The sequence below is a fragment of the Octopus sinensis genome, linkage group LG14 (genome assembly GCF_006345805.1).
Source record: "Octopus sinensis linkage group LG14, ASM634580v1, whole genome shotgun sequence".
NCBI classification, from domain to species: domain Eukaryota; kingdom Metazoa; phylum Mollusca; class Cephalopoda; order Octopoda; family Octopodidae; genus Octopus; species Octopus sinensis.
The window spans coordinates 62319149-62341389 of record NC_043010.1 but is presented as its reverse complement, the minus strand read 5'-3'; the positions used below and the strand labels follow the sequence as shown (position 1 = coordinate 62341389).

Genomic DNA, 22241 nt, shown 5'->3' with positions numbered 1-22241 from the left:
CACACTATTGTATGAAAACAGTTTTTAAAATAGCAATATAAGAATCTGATGTAACTGTTCTGGACAATCATCATTGAAAAACGATGAATAAAATCACTGATGTTAATTAAATCGGGGCTTATCTAAGTAAGTAGATGGCTGGCTAATTAGGACAGCCCTCATAACACTGATTTAAAAACAAAGTAACCAGCTTTGAGCGTCTTGGGTTGAAAAGGGCCAGCCCAACGTTGATTGACATGTTATGAAATCAAAGCTCTGTTTTGTGGCCTTTTGAAAGAAATAAAAAAAAAAAACTAATTGTAAAAAAGGGGCTAAAGTGAAAAGACCCTTAAAATGAAAAGGACAGCCAGCTGCTCTATATAGAAAAGGACAAATTATAAACACCCCATTGAAATAGAAAACATGGTTGCAAAAAGAGAAAAGAAAAAGATGTCTTTTGTTTAAATATATTTATAATGGAGACTCTACAAGGGTTTACTAAGGAATAAGTATGACAGATAAAGGGGTCGGGTTTCTACTTGACAATAAAATTACTCACTGCAGACATCTTTCTATAGGATGTGATGTGAGCAGATTTAATAATAAAGAATGTAGCCTGGAGGAGAAGAGATTCTTGTGAGGTTCCCAGCTACAACCTTGCTATCATTTAAACATCTCAATTTTCTTCACTTTGTGTGTGTGTGTGTGTTTGTTTGTGTATGTGTGTGTGTGATGCTAGGAGTTTCACAGGTGGTTTCCCACCGACTCATCATGTCCTAATTTCCCACACTGATTGTAGGACAAACTACCACAGCTTTCTATAAAGAAGGAAGTGGACTAACGCAGACTGATAAGAAAATGATGTAATAACAGTTTTTTAGAAAAATACTCATTGCACCCTGGACTGGAGACGCATCAAGGGAATCGCTTCGTCGTAGACTTGACAAGATTTTTTTCCCTCTGGAGTTTGAAAGAAAGATTAAATCAAATGATGGGATCGTAGACCGTTTCAAAAAAGGGTCTACAAACAGAATTCTCATGCTTGTCTTTTCCGACTTGTTTCTCCACAAGTATTGTCAGAAAAGTTATTGTAAAAGAGTCTGGATGTAGCGGACAGCCTCTTGGCTCTCGCACTTTCTTTGTCCGACGCCGTATGTCGTGGTAGCCGGTTGGTTGGACCAACCAGAATTCCATGCTGTGGTAACGGGGAAGCTGCGCTTCCAGTAGTTGTTGTCAGGTCTCTGTGGAAGTTGATGGGGAGATGTGGAGTTCATTGATGCTGACGCTACGGTGGCTGGTTGCTGCCGAATGGAAGCATGTTGGGACATCATCTGGTGAGAACAGGCTGCGGGGGACATTGATGACGACGACGATGACGATTTGCGGAGTCCTGCTTGATGTTGTGACATCATTTGACACGATGAAGATGGGGAAGACGATGGCGTGGACTGCTGTTGATGATGATGGTGATGCTGAGCCTGTTGTTGTTGTTGTTGCTGCTGCTGTTGCTGTGGTGGTGGTGGTGGAGGCTGCTGCTGCTGTTGTTGCTGCTGCTGTTGCTTCCTTGGAGGTGGCGGTGGTGGAGCTGCATGCTGCGATGATGAAGACTGCGTCATCTGATGAGAGCAAGAATTGGAAGCTAGGGTCCCCGGGGTAACGACAGTGGGAGACGGTGACGTAGCCGAGTGCTGTGGCTGCTGTTTCCTCATTGACGATGTATGATGGGTTGATGCTGTCCCAGATGAGGTCGATGCTGAACTAGAGCTGGCTGCCATCTGGTGGTGGGTCGTAGTACCACCAGCACCACCACCACTGGACACCAGGGCTGGCGTTTGCTGCTTGCTTCCATGGCCATCAGCGGTCATTTGAGTGTCCGAAGGGCTGCTGTTGGTGTGATGGTTTTGGTGCTGACTATGATTATGGACATGATGATGATGATGGTTATGGCCCATGGACTGAGAGAATTCTTCCCCGACGTGAATGCGACTGTGCTGCTTCAGGTGGGTCTTCTGGGAGAAGGTTTTCAGACAAATCGTACACTGGAAAGGTTTCTCGCCAGTGTGAGTCCGTCTGTGCTTGTTTAAATGGTCCTTCTGGGCAAAAGACTTATTGCAAATGGGACACTGGTGTGGCTTCTCGCCACTGTGTGTGTGCTTGTGGGTATTCAGGTGGGATTTTTGCGCAAAACTTTTCCCACAAAGGTTACACGTGAACGGTTTCTCCCCGGTGTGGGTTCTTTGGTGGTTCTCAAGACGGTCCCTCTGTGGGAAGACTTTGCTGCAAAACGGACAAGGGAAGTGTTTGCCAGTTTCAGGGGCAAGTTGGTGCCTGAGTAGGTAGGCCTTCAAAGTAAAACCCTTGCGACATACATCACATTTAAAGGGCTTATCTCGAGCTTCATTTCCTCTGTTAATCGGGAATGCTTTGGAGTTAAAGTGTCCGCTGTTCTGGAACGACACATTGCTTCCGTGAAAATGGCCGTGACTGTGGTTGTGATTGTGGGTGTGGCCATGGTTATGGGCGTGGTTGTGGGCGTGGCCGTGGTTGTGAGAGTGGGTGTGGCCATGATTATGACTGTGGTTGTGACTATGGGTGTGACCATGATTGTGGGAGTGGTTATGAAACTGCTTTCGAGGAACCATCATTGCCATGTTGGTAGAATGGTTGTGGAGGTTCTTGTGTTTCACACGGTTGGCTGGTTTAATTCCCTGGTGAACCATTTTGTGTGTGTTCAGGTGAGACTTCTGTGAGAAGGACTTGGAGCAAATGTCACAGGTGAACGGCTTTTCACCTGTGTGGGTCCTCTCGTGTTTCTCTAACCTGTCTCGCTGCGGAAACACTTTGCTGCAGAAGTTACAATTGAAATGCTTGCCAGCTTCTGGGGCCATCTGGTGCCGCTGGAGGTAGGCTTTTAGTGTGAAACCTTTACGACAGATATCACATTTGAATGGCTTGTCCCGGGCTTCGTTACCTTTCGGTTTAAACATGAACGAGCCATTGTTGTTGTTGTGATGGTGATGGTGGTGGTGATGATGGTGGTGGTGGTGGCCATTCGGTGGTGAAAAAGACTGAGAGTGATTATGGCCCCCACCTCCACAATTCTCAAAGCAGTTATCATTGGACTGGACCGAATACATTTTGGTGTTGGCTGAATTCTTTCTAAATCTAAAATTTGGAGAAAATAGAAAACGAACAGAAGAAAAAGAAAGTTCAAACTTGCTGTTATCTTCTCATTGGTAAACAATGTTCGGTCAGGGTTTCGTCCCAAGATTTCCCTTTTAACACAACACAAATGAAATCATTCTTGTGTTTGTGTCCTCACTTCACACAATACAGGACATCTTTAGGTTTTTGTACGGATTAATTTCTGAGGCCACCCACAACCACAAATGGCGGAATCTTAGATTTCTGTCGGTTCATATTGGAATTTGGACAACAGAATGTCATGCACGAGAGGAAAATAAAAAATCCGAGAATTATCCCAATAAAAGTAATGTATGTCTTCAGAAACTTTGGTTGTCTGTCTGTGCGTCTGGCAGCTTCTTGTTAAATATATATAAATATGGAGGCACAGCAATATTTTTGAAACACAGAAAAACACATCTAAAAAAAGGGTTTAAAATCTTTGAAAAGTTCCAAATGAGTTTAGATACTCAGCTGCAATATTATTCTGCTTCGATGGAAGTTGGGGGTCAAATGACGACAACAGCCAAGACCTGGGGGGGAGAAAAAAAAAAGAAGAAAATTGGTTTTGATTTCATATTTATTCCATTTAATACAGAAAAGCAAAAGAATAATAATTATACCAAGCCACCTGAGACCACCCCTACTTTTGTAACCTCAGCCCTTTTGAGAATAACCCTAGCTCTTTGACACTAAATCATCTGAGACCACCCGAGTTCTATGAGACCAACCTACCTGAGATTTCACCCCTTTGGTGCCCATCTACCTGAGACTGCCCCTGGTTCTGAGATATAAACTTTCTGATTTAAACTTCCATGCTATGCGCCAAACAACAGTTTAATAAACGACAAGGATTTTACTAAATTCTTCCTTATTTTCAAAACTAATTGAAACAAAGGCAGTGGTATTTCAACCAAGATATGGTAACAAAAGGGTTAAAGTGATCTAAACTAAAACCTTCCATTCAAAATTTCATGTTAACTGATGTTCCAAGCATCTGATTCATAATGACAAAAATATTTCATTAAATTTTGTTATATTTGTAACCAAGTCAAAGAAAGGCAGAGTATTTCAACAGAAACAATGGTGATGAAAGGGTTCAAGCGATCCAAATACATTAACAAAAGTGTTAAAGCGTAGAAAATCTGTTTTAACCCTTTTATTACAACCCGGCTGAAAACGCCTCTGGCTCTGCGTACAAATGTCTTGTTTTCATAAGTTCTGAATTAAAATCTTCCATCAAACCTTCGTCACAATTCCTGTTCCTAACACTAGCTGAATGATAACTAAGTTATATTATTAAATTCTTTGTTATATTTAAAATTAATTGAAAGAAACACAGAGCATCTCAACAGGAATATGGTAAGAAAAGGGTTAAATCATCTGACAGATGAAGAACATGAAAAAAAATGACCCGGCCCCCATTGTGTAATATGTCTACCAGTGTGGCCTGTGTTAAGGGCATTCACATGGCCCTCAGCTCAAACACACTGACTACAACAGTTATTGCAAAGCATGTAAATTTGCATCTCTGTCAAACCAGTCTAACCACTACATATAAAGAAACCTAGCTTTCTTTTCTACTCTTGACACAAGGGCCAAAATTTGGGGGGAGGGGGACCAGTGGATTAGGTCGACTCCAGTATGCAACTGGTACTTAATTTATTGACCCTGGAAGGATGAAAGGCAAAGTTGACCTCAGCAGAATTTGAACTCAGAAAGAAAGGACAGACGAAATACCGCTAAGCATTTCACCTGGCATGCCAACGTTTCTGCTAGTTCGCCACCTTAAAGAAACCTAGTTTCAATACAAGAGACTCTCTTTACTATAAACCCTTAAGATGAAACAACACTGACTAAGAGCAGTTGTATTAATCAAGGGTGAAACAGAATTGGAAACGTAGCTGTTCCCTTATTCCCCAAGTGGAGAGTAACTGAAATGTTTAGAGTGAAAACTCCACTCAAACTCAATGTGATAAAACTGATATACACAGGTATTAACAAGGTTTTCTTTTTTTAAGCATATAATCCAAGGGGTCACCAAATCTGACCATTTCCTTCAAGTTGGTGTAGGCTGGAATAATTTGCTGTTGAGGCAGGTTATCTTTCCAATGGGAGGGTGTGGAGGGGTCTTAATACTGATGATCATTGGAGCGAGGAAGACCTGTTAATAGAGTTGGGACCCTGCAATATTTGCTGCACCATGTAACAAGTTCACAAGAATCCAAATGGTCCCAATACTACAGTACCTTACACCCGACCTAATGAGAGCTTGACCTGCTAGAAATAGCAACCAAACTTCCCTCAAACTAAACTTACTCGTCTTATAATATAAATCCAGAATAAAAAATAGGATGGTCACAGTTCGAAGATCTTTGTGACCATGGGTCTGTTAAGTAAAGGACTAACCGGGGGCTAAACAACAAAAAACCACAACAAAAACATGCCAGGAATCAGATAACCAGTTCGGAAGAGTTAAGAAATTTGGCCCCGATTTCAATTTATCTCAGTCGTTTATGGACCCTATGCATGTATTTGACCTTCGTAAGGGTCAAACTCTCAGACCCTAAATTTCCTTCACAGGTAGAAGCCATTTTAACAAACATCACACTGAAGAATCTTAAAGAGCGACTTTCTCTCAACTACTCAATCGTAACTCTACGTTTATGAGATCGAATCCAGCTTTGATTACCTCTTACATACTTACTTATTTCTTACCTTTTGAACGCGACTGGTATGGATATAATACCAACCCCTTATTATATGTTAATTAGTATACATTAAGTGTCAAACATGAAAATAAAGAACTAAATTCAAAGCATAAGTTGATGGGACTGCAAATTATTTATTTATTGAACGAGCAGAGAAAACTAAGAACAGCTATTAATCGTGGCCAAATCTTCAAATTTATACCCTACTGTCTTGGAGGGGGAAAAAAGGTGGGGTTGGCGCACACATTAAGGTTAATGTAGTCGGCAGCTGGAATGCTTTTGATCATGGGGCTAACTGATTGAAAAAAATCAGAGTCTGCCTGGAGCTAAAAACAATATCACAGGGAAATAAAAACATATCGGAATGTACTGAAATTAACAAATCAAACCTTATATATATATATATTATATATATATATATATATATATATATATATATATATATTATATATATATATATACACGCGCCACATACACACACGAATGTTGCTTCTGATAAGATAAGATATAGATATTTATAATTATGCTGAAAGTGTATAGAAGTCAGTCTCACGGAAAAAGTTGACAGCCACAAACGTATGTTTTTTTAAAAACCGAAAACCTGCATCATGTTGTTGCCGATGGTAAACATATTTATGTTAAAGTACAACCAATATATACCAATAGTGGTGTGTGGGTGTGTGTACGTGTGTGTGATGACTAATATTTACTTAGAACCAGCCAGGGTGAGCGATGTTGTGACGGGGATTCCACATCGACGTTTATTTTTAACACAGAATTGCTAAATAAAGCGCTTTCGGTTCTTCGTTATTAGAATATAAAAATAATAATAATAATAATGTCATATGACCTATATATATAAAAGTACTTGCTCCAACGAAATCTATTAGAGGTACGTGTAACGTACACACACACACATCATACATACATATATGAGTGTAAGGCAGATCACATACGTATATATATATAAAACATATATATATACACAACATATTTGCATAATCATGCATATTAACACACCACATGCATATATATATACCCCATATGTATACACACACACACGTGTATGTGTGTGTGTATATATGTGTATGTATTTATATATATATATTATAAATTAGCATTTATTTATGAATCTGTGAAATATTTGTACACTCATATAATAGAGGGATAAGTTTTATGTATGGTTATTTTATGAAGGATTTCGTGGCTTACTGTTTAAAATGTAGAATTTATGGCGGTAAAGAAGGTTGTCGCTGGAGGACACCTCGCCTTGACGCCATAAAAAAATATATAAAGAAAGATAAAGAGGGTGAGGGGGGGAAGAAAAGAGGGAGATGTAGAGAGGAGAAAGAATAAAGGGGGAAATATATATATATATATAGTGGCAGAGACAGATATGATGGATAGATAGATATACATATATAAGACAGTGAGATTAGAGAGACAGGGAGATAGATAGATCGATATAGAGAGAATGAAATAGAATAGAGAGACGTGTGTGTAGAGAGAGAATAGAAGATGAAGAGAGGAAGATAGAGTATAAGGATAGAGGGAGGGAAAATGTACTGAAAGAATAAAGAAAGTGGGAGGGGGAGAGGAAGAGAAGTGTTGAGTTGGAAATAAATCGTTTTAAGATGGATTGATGGAATGAAATGACCGGAGGAGAGGATATTGGGGGGAAGAAGGAAAAATTGTAAGTAAATGCGAGATAAATGAGACGGGAGGAAAGCTGGAATAAATAAAGCGATTGTGAATGTGTCACTTACTCTCTAAGTCTGGTCCTTCAAAGCGAGTGTAACGAGAGAGAGAGGGGGGGAGGGAACCCCTCCACGGCATCAGGCAGCTCCGTTGGTTCCAGCAGAGCCAAACAGCGAACGGTCGGAATTCATTCGGGTAGTTTACATGTCAAAATGATACCCTAATATTCAGCTTGCCGTTGTTGTTGTAGATGTGGTTGTCATAGCAGGTACCTTTTAGGAAAAAAAAGAGACCCAAGGTAGATATAGCGGGAGGAGGAGTGCGTCAGCGACGACATAAGCCAAAGGGAAGTAACTCGGTAACAACTGTCGAGCTAGTTAAATCCGGATTATTTAGGTTAACATCTATTTCATTGTTTTCCCCCACTACTTTATTTCTCACGATTTCCGACAATAATCACAAAGCAATTAACTAAAGGCATCATCTTATATTAACTCCTACGAGACAGGATAAAATATGCTGAGTGCAAAAACATGACAAATACCAACCCCAGAAGTTTTTTTACGGAGGAACATTCTTCAATATGTCCGAATCAGAGTGACCTAGTTAATAGTTTATCAGTATTATTTATCAAATTTGGATATTTTAAACCAGAGATTTAGTCAAACCGCCGTGCAAAGTGGATATAACATGAAACACAGTAAAACAATATTAGAAGCTAACTTATATTATATAATTTTTACTTTATTCAAAAATATCAATTCCTCGCATTAACTTTAAATGGGACGGATTTCTTTTTGCAAGGAACTATTCACCGCTTTTCATTGTCTCGAGTGAAAGGCTTAGGAGAGACAAAGAAGTGTTCCAGACTCACTCCTCCACTCTTCCTCCCCTTCCCTCCTACTCCTCATACTCTCATCTGATACTCTGTCAGTTTCCCCCTCTCTCTCTGTCATAGTACCGTTACTCCTGCCCTTCTTTAGAGGCGTAGAAGGAGGGAGGAAGGGGAGGAGGCTTTAGAAGTCGTTAGAAAAATGTGGGAACGGAATTTTGAAAATAAATGCACGGCTGCGAATTAACTGATCGCGATTACACCATTCGCCTGTAGAAATATGCGCTCGTATATGTATATATATAAACTGATGGATAGATAATATTATATGTAATACCATATCCAATATATATATACGTATACATATATATATATATATAAATACGTACATATATACACACATATATGTATATAACAGTTTATATATGTGTATGTAAATGTCTATAATTAATGTCTAGCGTGCCAAAGCAGATACTGGGACATAATTCAGCTCTTGTCAAAGCGTCCTACCCATGCCAGCATGGAACGTGGACGTTAAATGACGATGATGATTATGATGCGTGTGATAACCGGTGTCGTTTTGTTTACGTCCCCGTCTGCTAGCGGTTCGACAGGAAAGATCGATAAAACAAGTACCAGTCTTTAAAGAAATATGTGCTGGGGTCGATTTATTCGACTAAAATTCTCCAAGGCTGTGCCCCAGCATGGCCACAGTTCAAAGACTGAAACAAGTGAAAACATGAAACAAAAAGATATATATAATATACATATAGGTATATTCTCACCACGGATCACGCACCACTAATATACATCTATCTATCTATCTATCTGTCTCTACCTATCTATCTGTCTCTACCTATCTATCTACCTATCTATCTATCCCTCTCTCTATATATATATATATGTGTGTGTGTGTGTGTGTGTATTTCTACACATGCATATCTCTATACATATATACGTACATTTACACACACACATATATGTATATACATACGTGTGTATTTATGTCTATTTACACACATGCACACACACACACACACAAATGTCTTCCCCTGCCCCTCTGTATCCCTGGCAAGCCACCCGTCCCTTCCTTACGTACAGCCCTTCAAAGTATCCCTCTCTTCCTCTCTCTCTCTCTCTGTCTCTTTCTCTCCTCCCGCCCCCCCCCCCCACAGTAGATGTCTTCACTGACCGCCATAATAAACAGAACGTCATAAGCAACTCCCTATTTCATTCTTCTCCTTTTTCCCTTCTGCAAAAATACAATCTGGTTTCTACTGGTTCGGACGAGTCCAGTAATATTGCGATGTTGGCTGCATCTTTATCAGCCATTTTCAATGCCGTAAAAGTGCTGGTCTTTTAGCCCCAGTTAAGCTCTGACCAAAGCTCTCCAGCTATGACCATCCTGTCTCATTTTCAGACAATATATCCATCACTGTTTTTTGTTTTTCATCTAATTTCTCCTTTTCTTTTTTTTAAGATGCTAAAGTTGTGGTTTGAGGGTAATACGACTGCTATTTTTCGATGGTGAAGCAATATCTTTGAGGCTCCCCTGTGACACATCTATGCAGTTGCCTGACCTGCTAGAAATAGTAGCTATGGATGTGTATGAGATTGTGAGTGCCTGTTTTTTGCATAAAGTTCTGCATAAACAAGTATATGCACGCCTACATCTATGTGTTTGTGTGTGTGCATGCATATATATATGTGTGTGTGTGTGTGCATATATATGTATATATATATATATACATATATATATATACATATATATATACATACATACATATATATATATATATATATATATATATATATATATATATATATATATATATATAGTTGGAATTTACAGAAAAACAAAACAAGACAGGTGTATAAACAACAAACAGGTGTATTAGTTTGATGCTCAGGGAGGTGAGAAAGTCTTTTATGTTTCGAGCCTATGCTCTTCAGCAGAAAGGAACACAAGAAAATAAACAGAGAGAATAAAAAATGCTTTCGGGTCTAGCACTCAATCATGGTGGCTTGCTGGACAGAGGTGGTTAGACAGAAGAGTTAGATACACACACACATACACACATGCATACACATATGTACATCATCACTTAATATCATTTTTTTCTATGCCGACAGCAGTTTGATGGTTTGACAGGCGGCGAGCTGGCAGAATCGTTAGCATGCCAGGCAAAATGCTTAGCAGTATTTCGTCTGCCATTACGTTCTGAGTTCAAATTCCGCCCAGTAGTTAGGGCAGTGGACTCGCGGTCAGAGGATTGTGATTTCGATTCCCAGACCAGGTGTTGTGTGTGTTTATTGAGCGAAAACACCTAAAGCTCCATGAGGACAGTTAACTGTGAGTTCAGTAATGAATTTAGAGTACAGGTAGGCATTCACCAGGGCTCAGTTCTCAATCCTCTCCTATTCATCATAGTCCTCCAGGCCATAACAGAAGAATTTAAGACCAGCTGCCCCAGGGAACTATCATATGCTGATGATTTAGCTCTCATGGTAGAATCTGTAACAGTATTAGATAATAAATTCTGGGTGTGGAAGCAAAACCTGGAATCAAAAGGCCTTAAAGTTAACATAGCAAAGCCCAAAGATCTAGTAAGCAGGATTCTACCCACTTCAGGTAAATGGCCCTACTCAATATGTAGGAAGGGTGAAGGCAGGTCTTCCATTTGGTGTGCCCAGTGCAAGCTATAGAATCAAAAGAAGGTTAAGTAAGAAAGTAGTGTATGTGGAAGATTCACAGAAGCAGTGAACACTAAGGAGTCATAGCAAATAGATTTTCTTGAATGTCTTGGAAGCTTCATGGAGGTGGCAGATAGCTTTCTCTTACTTAAATGACCTAATTAGCAGTGGTGGAGGATGATCCAACAGGATAGTTGCTAGAGTAAGAACAGGATGGAGAAGGTTCAGAGAGCTGTTACCTCTGTTCTCTTTCTCTGAATGAAAGACATTGTATTATGCTTGTATGGAATGGAAGCACTCCGTCAGTTACGACGAGGGTTCCGGTTGATCCGAATCAACGGAACAGCCTGCTCGTGAAATTAACGTGTAAGTGGCTGAGCACTCCACAGACACGTGTACCCTTAACGTAGTTCTCGGGGATATTCAGCGTGACACAGAGAGTGACAAGGCCGGCCCTTTGAAATACAGGTACAACAGAAACAGGAAGTAAGAGTGAGAGAAATTTGTGGTGAAAGAGTACAGCATGGATCACCACCACCCCACCTGCCGGAGCCTCGTGGAGCCTTAGGTGTTTTCGCTCAATAAACACTCACAATGCCTGGTCTGGGAATTGAAACCGCGATCCTATGACCGCGAGTCCGCTGCCCTAACCACTGGGCCATTGCGCCTCCACTACGATGCTTGTATATGAAGAGCAATGCTACATATTAGAGAGGAATGAAACTAGTATGCTCTGTTTGATGTGCAATGTCAGTGTGCATTGATGCCAAAGCACTGATGTACTGACCAAGGTCTTATGCATCAGGAGGAATCAAGGTATTCCTATTTTTTGAGTAACGCTGCGATGGACTGGTGTCGCGTCCAGCTGGGGGGAACACATATGCCACAGAAACCAGGAAACCGGGCCCGTGAGCCTGGCTATGCTTGAAAAGGGCGACATATTTTACATTTATCATGCCATATATTATTATTACCATTATTCAGGTCACTGGAATCAAACTCGGAATCTTGGGGTTAGTAGCCTGCGCTCTTAACCACTACACCGTTCGATTCCAAGCAGTGACCTGATTAATAATAATGATAATAATAACAACAACAACAACATCAAAAGGTACCTTAGGAATAAGAACCCAGGTTCAAAATTTCCTCAAGACACCTGATGAAGGCTGGAGGATATATCAGCTGAAACGTTGTGTTAATAACCAACAAGATGTGGACAATTATCTGTCAAATGTAAATAATGTAAATAATTCCTCATCGCTGAAATATCGAACTGATCTCTTTCCCTTCACTAAGCAACAAATTAATATATTTCTTGTGCACTTCGTCATTTTTTTTTCCTGTTTTTTGTTTGTTTATTTGAATCATATATATATATATGTGTGTGTGTGTATATATATATATATATATCTTTATATATAAAAGAGAGGTTGTGTGTCTGTCTCCTACGCTTTAGATTCCTAACTACTCCCACATTTTGCGGTGCAGTTTAACCAAAACCGGGTATCTTATAGTTGTGATTCATATCGAGCCCTTCTGGGTATTAGCGCACGTCTACGATGAGTCTATGATTTTAAAAAAGATTTACCATCATTTTTTTTCCATTTTAATGCATTTTTTCGCTATTATATAAGGGAAGTAACTCTCTAAAAATGTCTACGATGAGTCAACGATTTAAAAAAATATTTACCATAATTTTTTTTCCATTTTTAATGCATTTTTTTTCTATTTTTTGGCTATAACTCTCTAAAAATGCTTATATAGTTATTTCCCTTACAAACCCGAGCAACGCCGGGCGATACTGCTAGTATATATATATATATATATATATATATATACATACATATATTTCTACATCATCGTTTTAATGGCTAGTTTACCAAGATTGCAAGGCTCAGATAGAAATTCATGGAGGCAGATTTTCTATGACTGGATTTCCTTCTCGTCACCATCATTTGGAAACCTCACCTGTTTCCAAAGCAACATGATATTTCTCCACATTTACAAGTGTTTTCACCGGAAATAAACACTGCTCATATGACAGTGGACACTCACTCACAACTACCTCATGATGACAAGACGAGGAATCACAAATATACACATGTATATCAGGGTATCAGCTATCAGATGTTGTTATACATCACTGGTCACAATGCACTTTGCATTGTTTTAGCTTTCAAATGATGCCACTCCACAGGCAAGGCGAGCAGGCCAACATCCCTCCTCCTGATCAGAAGACTAGTCTATTGCAGTGTGACCCATCTACAGCCGAGTGGACTGGGGCAACATATTAAATTCCAATTCCAGCCACTGTGTTGGAGAAGATATTTGTCCAACAGTCTGGGAATTGAATCCTAGATCTAGCAATGATGAGTGGCCCTAACCACTGGGCTATGTGCCTTTACCGCAGACAATCTTTTGAATTCTGGTGCCACAGGGAAATGCACACACCACTCTGTGAAAAGTGGTCAGTTTTTGGAAGAGGACCGAGCCATAGAAATCAAGCCGAAAGTGGAAGGTGCAAATAAGTTGCTATCATTTGAGATGTGTAGGAGGGTAGTAACTCTGGATGACAACAGGTTCAAATTGTGATGAACCAATCAGCATGGAACGTGGATGGAAGACAAAGATGGTGATGATGAAGACTTAGATGTAGAGAAAGTATATTTTACCTGGGCTTCAATCTGTGACCATGCTGAAGCATCCTATGAAGGAATTTTAATCAATCACATTGATCCTGATGTATATTCCAGTCCTGTTCCAATTTATCAGTCTCTGTTTATCAATTCACTAAGTTGTACCGGTTTGGTATAAAGGGACACAACTCAATGCACTACTTTTAATAAGCACAGCTACAAACACACATATACATTCACAGAGTTACACACACACACATGTATACACACACTCATTCTCACATTCCAATGTGGCTTTGCACAGTTTCTATCCATCAAATTCCAGCCACTGAGTCGGAGAAGATATTTGTCCAACAAGCAGTGCATTGGGCTTGAACCTGGAACCACACTGTTGCAAAGTGCCCTCCTCGACCACAGGCACAGGTGTGGCTGTGTGCTTAAGAAACTGCCTTTGTAGCCACATGGCGCTGGGTTCAACGCCACGGCATGAAACTTCCTGCAAGTGTCTTCCACTATGGGTCTGCACTGGCCAAAACCTTGTCAGGCCATTTGGTAGACAGAAACTGTGGGAGCCCATCATACACACGTGTGGTTAAGAAACTTGCATCCTAACCATGTGGTCTTGAGTTCAGTCTCACTGTGCTGCACCTGAGTAAAATTCTTCTACTATAGCCTTGGGCTGACCAAAGCCTTGTGAGTGAATTTGGTAGATGGAAACTATAACAAGCCAAGAAGCCCCTCGTATATGCTCATTATCTACGTGTAGACACAGGATCATCATTTTCATCATTGTCACTTAACACCCATTTTCCATACTGGCATGGGTTGGACAGTTTGACAGGAGCCGGTAAGGCCAGGGGCTGCAGCAGGTTCTACTGTCTGTTCTGGAGCATAGTTTCTACAGCTGGATTCCCTTACTAATGCCAACCACTTTATAGAGTGGACTGGGTGCTTTCTATGTGGAGCCAACACCAGAGCTTTTGATGATATAGAACAGTGGTCCACAAAGTTAGTACCGGGGGTCCATGAACTAAATTTAAAATTTCATATATATATATAAGGATAAGTATATTAAAAGGGGTCCATGGGAAAACCCATCTAAATAAAAAGGGTCCTTGCTAATGAAAAGGTTGGGAACCACTAATATAGGTTATATTCTTTTCTACTCTAGGCACAAGGCCTGAAATTTTGGGGGAGGGGGGCCAGTCGATTAGATTGACCCCAGTATGCAACTGGTACTTAATTTATTGACCTCCCTGAAAGGATGAAAGTCAAAGTCGACCTTGGCGAAATTTGAACTCAGAACATAAAGACAGATGAAATACTGCTAAGCGGTATAGGTGCAGGAGTGGCTGTATGGCTGTGATAGGTGCAGGAGTGGCTGTGTGGCAAGTAGCTTGCTTACCAACCACATGGTTCCGGGTTCAATCCCACTGAGTGGCACCTTGGGCAAGTGTTTTCTACTATAGCCTCAGGCCGACCAAAGCCTTGTGAGTGGATTTGGTAGACGGAAACTGAAAGAAGCCCATCGTATATATGTGTATATATACATGTGTGTGTGTGTGTCTGTGTTTGTCTCCCCAACATCGCTTGACAACTGATGGTGGTGTGTTTACGTCCCCGTAACTTAACAGTTCAGCAAAAAAAACGATAGAATAAGTACTAGGCTTACAAAGAATAAGTCCTGGGGTTGATTTGTCAACTAAAGGCAGTGCTCCAGTCAAATGACTGAAACAAGTAAAAGAGTAAGCATTTTGCCCAGTATGCTAACGTTTCTGCCAGCTTGCTGCCTTCTTGATATAGGTTATACTATAGATATACATATATTTATGTATGTATGCTTATCTTGATATTGTGTGACAGTTATAAATGAACATCACCATCATACGAGTGATGTTGCTTGTTCCCAGTCATTCATGAAATATGTCTGGCCACAGAGAAATATTACCTTGCTTGGAAACAGGTGTGGGTTGGTGACAGGATGGGCATCCAGCTGCAGCAAATTCGCTTCACTGAATTACGTCTGATCCATGCAAACATGGATAAGTGGACATGAAATGATCACATGCACACTAGCAGCCAGTCCACTTTGTAAAGTGGTTGGCATTAGGAAGGGCATCCAGCCACAGAAACCATAGCAAAACAAATGGAGCTTAGTGTAGCTCTCCTGGCCTTGCCAGCTCCTGTCAAACCCTGCAGCTCATACCAGCATGGAAAAACAGACATCAAATGGTGATGATGATGATGACATAATAAGATGGTATCAGAACTGCCTGGATTATATCTTGTAAATGTGTAACCTTAAGTTTACAATATCTGTGTGTTTGTGCTTGCGTATTTGTGTTAACCCTTTTGATACCAATCTGCCTGAAACCAGCTCTGGTTCTGTAGTACATGTTTTGTGTTCAAAAGTTTTGCATTAAAATCTTTCACCAAACCTTAGTCACAATTAATGGTCCTATCGCTAGCTTAATGATAACTAAATTATTTTACTAATTTCTCTGTTATATTTTAAATAATTGAGAGAAAAACAGAGCATCTCAACAGATATACAGTCTTCTTGGCACTCCGTCGGTTACGATGACGAGGGTTCCAGTTGATCCGATCAACGAAACAGCCTGCTCATGAAATTAACGTGCACGTGGTTGAGTACTCCACAGACACATGCACCCTTAACGTAGTTCTTGGGGAGATTCAGCATGACACAGAGTGTGACAAGGCTAGCCCCTTTGAAATACAGGTACAACGGAAACAGGAAGAAAGTTGTGGTGAAAGAATACAGCAGGGTTCGCCACCACCTCTTGCCGGAGCCTTGTGGAGCTTTAGGTATTTTCGCTCAATAACACTCACAATACCCTGTGTGGGAATCGAACTGCAATCCTAGGACCGTGAGTCCGCTGCCCTAACCACTGGGCCATTGCGCCTCCACACAGAAATACAGTGACAAAAGGGTTCATCTACCAAACTGACAAAAAGAAATGGGTGAGAAATGCATTCAGCCTTATCAGATGCACGAGAAAATTTGTGTGCAGAGTAATGTCTAATTTCTCCAGGTAAACCATGCCATGGCCTGTCTGAGGCTGAAGGGGTAGCATGTATATGATTGGATTGTACAGACATGGAAGGTTCCAGAACGGAAGGAGAAAATGGAGGAAACAACCAGATTTGATGGTTCACACAGAGGAAATTGAACGAAAAAAAAAGTTCTGCACATCTTTAATCCTGTACATGTTTCAGCTACTAGACTGCAGCCATGCTGGAGCATCACTTTAACCCTTTTGTATTTAAACCGGCCATATCCGGCCAAAATAGTTAATCTGTTTTATGTTCAAACTGACCAGATCCAGGCCCTCACATCTACCCTACAATGTTATTCTACATTAAGTAATTACACCATCAAGATCTTGAAGATATGAGATAATGCATGATTAATTCAAATCAATGAGAATCAATAAGCATTATGTTTGATTCAATAATCTGAACACTAAAGGGTTAAAGAGTTTAGTTCAACAAATGGATTCCAGTACATATTTTATTGATTGCTTTTTGCCAAACCACTAAGTTACAGCAACATAAGCAAACCAACACAAAGGGCTTCTTTCAGTTTCCATCGACCAAATCCACTCACAAGGCTTCAGCTGGCCCTCAGCTATTGTAGGAGACACTATCAAGGTGGCATGTAGTGGGACTGAACCCAAAACCATGTGGTTGGGAAGCGAGCTTCTTACCACACAGCCATGCCAGCACAAAAAAAAAAAAACAGAAAAAAAAGCAAAAATACAAAAGTTCAATAAAAAAGAAATTTTTTAAGACAACAAATTGTACGGAGACATTTTATCTAATTTTATTTCATCAAATTGTGAAATCTGTTATCTTACATAGCAAGCAAGCCTCTGTGGGTGTTATTTCTGCAACAACTACTACTACTACTACAACTACTACAGATACTATTATTAGCTCTTCTACCATTGCAACTATTATTATTACTACTACTACTACTACTATTACAAACAATTTCCTCACATTGCCCCTTGAACTGTTTGATGGGCTAACACAAAGGATTTAAGGGATGGGGGGATGAGGGGTACAGCCAAACTGATTCAGTATCTTCAAAGATGTATTCTTCAGCTTCAAGTCTGGGATGTGTTTTACCTTTACAAAAAAGCAAGGGGTTGGTGGGGGGGGGAGAGAAAAGGAGAGACTGAGAAAGAGAGGGTAAAAGTGACAAGGGATTAAAAAAATACAAAACATTAATAAAAAAAAAATGAAAATTTAATTAAAATTCTATTAAAATCATTATAATCAGAAATTTACATATATTTCATGTTAATGAATTATTTTTAGTAATAATAATGGTTTCAAATTTTGGCACAAGGCCAGCAATTCTGGGGGAGGGGCTGTCGATTACATTGACCCCAGTGTTCAACTGGTACTTATTTTATCGACCCCTGAAAGGGTGAAAGGCAAAGTCGACCTCAGTGGAATTTGAACTCAGAATGTCAAGACAGACAAAATGCCACTCAGCCTTATGCCCAGCATGCTAACGATTCTTCCAGTTCACCACCTTAATTATGACGATAATGATTTTTCTTATTTGCTCCTTTTTAATTAGACATGAAGCTACAATTTTAGGGGGAAAGTGTAATCCATTATAATGATCTCTGTACCTTCTCTCACACACACACACTCTCTCTCTGAAGGATAAAAGGCAAAGTTGGCCCAGGAGGGGAGTTGGACTCAGAACACAGACACTTTAGTTGCTCTGATTTTAAATAGCATTTATTAATTCTCATTCTTTCTAATTTTGGCCCCTCCTTTCCACTATTTTGAAGGGAGGAGCAAGTCAGTTACACTGGCCCCAGGACCTGAATGTATTTCATTAACCCTCCAATGAATAAAAGCTAATTTTGACCTTAGGCAGATTTGAACTCAGAATATCTCCGGCTCGGCCATGTCTACTGATCTGCCAGTAATAATATTGTTGTGACGTCTTTAAACTGGGTTTATATATATATATATATATATATCAACCAATTTATTAAGGGAGCAACTAGCAGTATGTTTTCTTCCATTGGCCCTCAACATCTTACTGGTAATTTAACTGCATCACCCAACAATCACTTATAGGGATAAAAAATAAAATTGACAAGAGAGAAAGAGAGAGAGAGGGGCGAGGGAGAGAGTTTGGGGTATCAAAAAAGGCAGCCACAAAACCGTGTTCAATGTCTTCTCGAGTTTGAAATAGCTTTTTTTTTTTTAAACCAAATCACATCCTCTAAAGATGATGATGATGAATTTGTGAATTGGATGAGAACTACAAATTTACAAGGAAGGTAGGTCCTGTAGCAGTGAATTGAGAAGTGGGCCCTCATCCCCAGTATATGGGTTTTGTCTTTATTTCAGTGAAAACCTTCTTTTAGCCAAGGAGTGGAATAAAGGAAAAGTCAAAGTTGGCAGAAATTGAAATAAGGGGACAGGTGGGGAGAGAGAAAGGTTGGTTGGGGTGGGGGGAGAGAAATGAAACTGATTAATACTGTCTCTGCCATGCCACTGATCTTGATTGCAAACCTTGGCACAAGGCCACACATTTTCATCAGTAGGAGTTGATTTGATTGACCCAGAAGGATGACGATGATGATGATAATAATTATAATGGTTTCAAATTTTGGCACAAGGCCAGCAATTTCAGGGAAAGGCAGTAAGTTGATCACATCAACCCCAGTACTCAACTGGTACTTATTTAATTGACCCCAAAAGGATGAAAGGCAAAGCTGACCGCAGTTGCATTTGAACTCAGAATGTGAAGAACTGGAAGAAATACCACAAGGCATTTTGTCCAAAGATTTTAATAATTCTTCCAGCTTGCTGCCAGAATAATAATGGCTTCAGGCTTGGCTACGAGGTCAGCAATTTTGAGGGCAGGGAGTGAGTTGAAATGCTAGTACTTGACCACTTGACCAGTAATTTTATTTCATTGGTCCTAAAAAATGAAAGGCAATGTTTGACTTTTGGTGGAAACTGAACTCAGAACACGGAGCGTCAGAATAAATACCATACAGCGTTTTTTCTGATGCTCAACCAGTCCTGCCAGGTCCCTCCATCTGCATAAAATATAATAGCAATAATAGTTATGCCTGGCTTAGAAAGGGGAGGCTCAGCTCATTTCACTGACCCTAGTAAAAGACTGGTACTTTAGTATGATGATAATAATAATAATAGTAATGATAATTAGTATTAACAAAGTAGCTTGCATTGGATTTGAAATATGTAAAACATGGTAAAATGGTGAAAAATAAAAGGATGACACACATTAAAACTATGAACTATATGAAAAGCATGTTATATTAGATGAGTCGATTGATCAGTCGAGGGGAGGGAGAAGAAGGGAAAGAGTGTGGGTGTGTGTGTGTGTGTGTAGGCATACACATGAATACACAGTCTTCACTTACCAACAAAGACAGGAGATTGGTGCAGTCAGGGGCCACCACTGTCATAGTCACATCAGATCTGTACATTAGAGTGTCTGTGTTTTTGCATAAATGAGTATATAAATAAGTGTGTGTATATATATATATATATATATATATATATTTCTTTACTGCCCACAAGGGGCTAAACATAAAGGGGACAAACAAGGACAGATAAAGGGATTAAGTCGATTACATTGACCCCAGTGCGAAACTGGTACTTTATTTATCGACCCCGAAAGGATGAAAGGCAAAGTCGACCTCGGCGGAATTTGAACTCAGAACATAACGACAGACGAAATACTGCTAAGCATTTCGCCTGGCGTGCTAACGTTTCCGCCAGCTTGCCGCCCTATGTGTATATATATATACACACACACACACACACACGTTTGAGAGGGTTATGGACATGGAAGAGGTACTGTTGGTGCTAGCAGAATGTAGCAAAGTGAATTACTGCAGCATGAGTATATAGAACCAGTGAGTGTGGGGTGGATGTGTGAACATACACATCCGTGTGTCGATAGGTGCAGACAGGACTGAGATTAAGAAGTTCACATCCCAACCACGTTCCAGGTTTATGTTCAGTGTAGCATTTTGGACAAGTGGTTTCTACTATGGCCCCAGGTCAACCAAAGCCTGTGAATGGATTTGGTGGATGGAAACTGAATGAAACCCATTGTATATTTGTGTCTGTTTACTCAACATCATTTGATGTCATCAACCCTTGCCTGCTTCCATGCAAGGTATAATTAATTCTTTCATATCCTTCAATCAACGAACAGCTCAATGACCGAGCATATTTTTGTGGCAGATTTTAAACAACTGCATCGTTTTTCTGTATAAATGGTCACTTTGTTTTTAAACAATGTACAAACATCAAAGATAGGACACAAAGGATGAGCTGCCATCAGTTTCTGAGCACCAGTTCCATTCACACCCCAACCCATTGGATAGTCTGAGGCCATCACAGAACTTACCAACCAATGTGGTTTTGGAGTGAATTCCTTTATCGCATGGCCATGCCAACACCGTAACAATATACACATTGACATCACAAGAAGAGATTAGGACAAGGGTAACTTGTGTCCCTAACACCTTCATGGAGTTTTAAGAAGTATGGAGGAATTTCTAGAGCAAGATGTAGTATTCTCATTCACTTGCTGTGATACTAAATTGGGGAAAATACTGCAGTTGGTTTAAAGATGACCGACCCAGCTGGGATAATAGGTTCCAGCAACTCAAAACGAATGTCAGAGATCACAGGCTCAGCCAATTCACACTCAGTTTTAAGGGATTTCTACGCGAAGGAGATACTACAGGACACTTGATCTACTGAAAATAGCAGTCAATTCTCCTCTGAATCACATCCAACCAGCTTTATTTGTAATCTTAGATAGACTATGACAGAAAAGACAAAAGATAAGAGTGGTCACAGCTGGATCACCTTTGATCATGCCTGCTGGGTCAGTATTGACCAGGAGCCAATATAAAGTATTTTGGGTGGGCGGGTAGATTTTATAAAGGGTTGATGGCTGAACAATGGCGAGTTGGTGACAGAGCAATAAGAACTGTTTCTAATTTAGGCACAAAGCCCCAGCAGTTTTAGAGAGAAAGGGACCAGTCTATTACACTGACCCCAGGACTTGACTGCTTACTGTAGAAGGATGACAGGCAAAGTTGACCTTGGCAGGACTTCAATTCAGATTGTAAAGAGCTAGAAGAACTACAGCCAGTCGTGTGATGGATGTTCTGCTGATTCTACCCAACAGCCAGAATAACAATGGAAAGAAGCAGTGAATGGAGTCCATTTTGGCACCAGGATTTATCCGTAAGCAACAGCACTCTTAAACTAAATAAAAACCACAAAAATGTTTGCAGAATTTCATAAAACTGACCCTTATTTACAAGATGATACAACCTTCTCAATCTCCTTCTCGGATAGAATAAGGGTGGATAAATTAAATATTCAGTTTCTGTATTACCTAATTTCTTTTTAAATAGCAGAGCAGCATGCTTCTCAAAAGAAGGCTGCCCCATG

The 22241-nt window shown here is 40.1% G+C and overlaps 1 protein-coding gene across 1 annotated transcript; it reads right to left on the bottom strand.

The window, feature by feature from the left end:
• Positions 1-434: 434 nt before the first annotated feature.
• LOC115218824 (zinc finger protein 135-like) lies at positions 435-8130 on the bottom strand. The gene is made up of 2 exons (XM_029788767.2): positions 7640-8130; positions 435-3695 (listed from the first exon to the last, which is right to left on the bottom strand). The coding sequence occupies exon 2, from the start codon at positions 3114-3116 to the stop codon at positions 1065-1067; it is 2052 nt and encodes a 683-aa protein (XP_029644627.1). The 5' UTR covers positions 3117-3695; positions 7640-8130; the 3' UTR covers positions 435-1064.
• Between the last annotated feature and the right edge of the window lie 14111 nt (positions 8131-22241).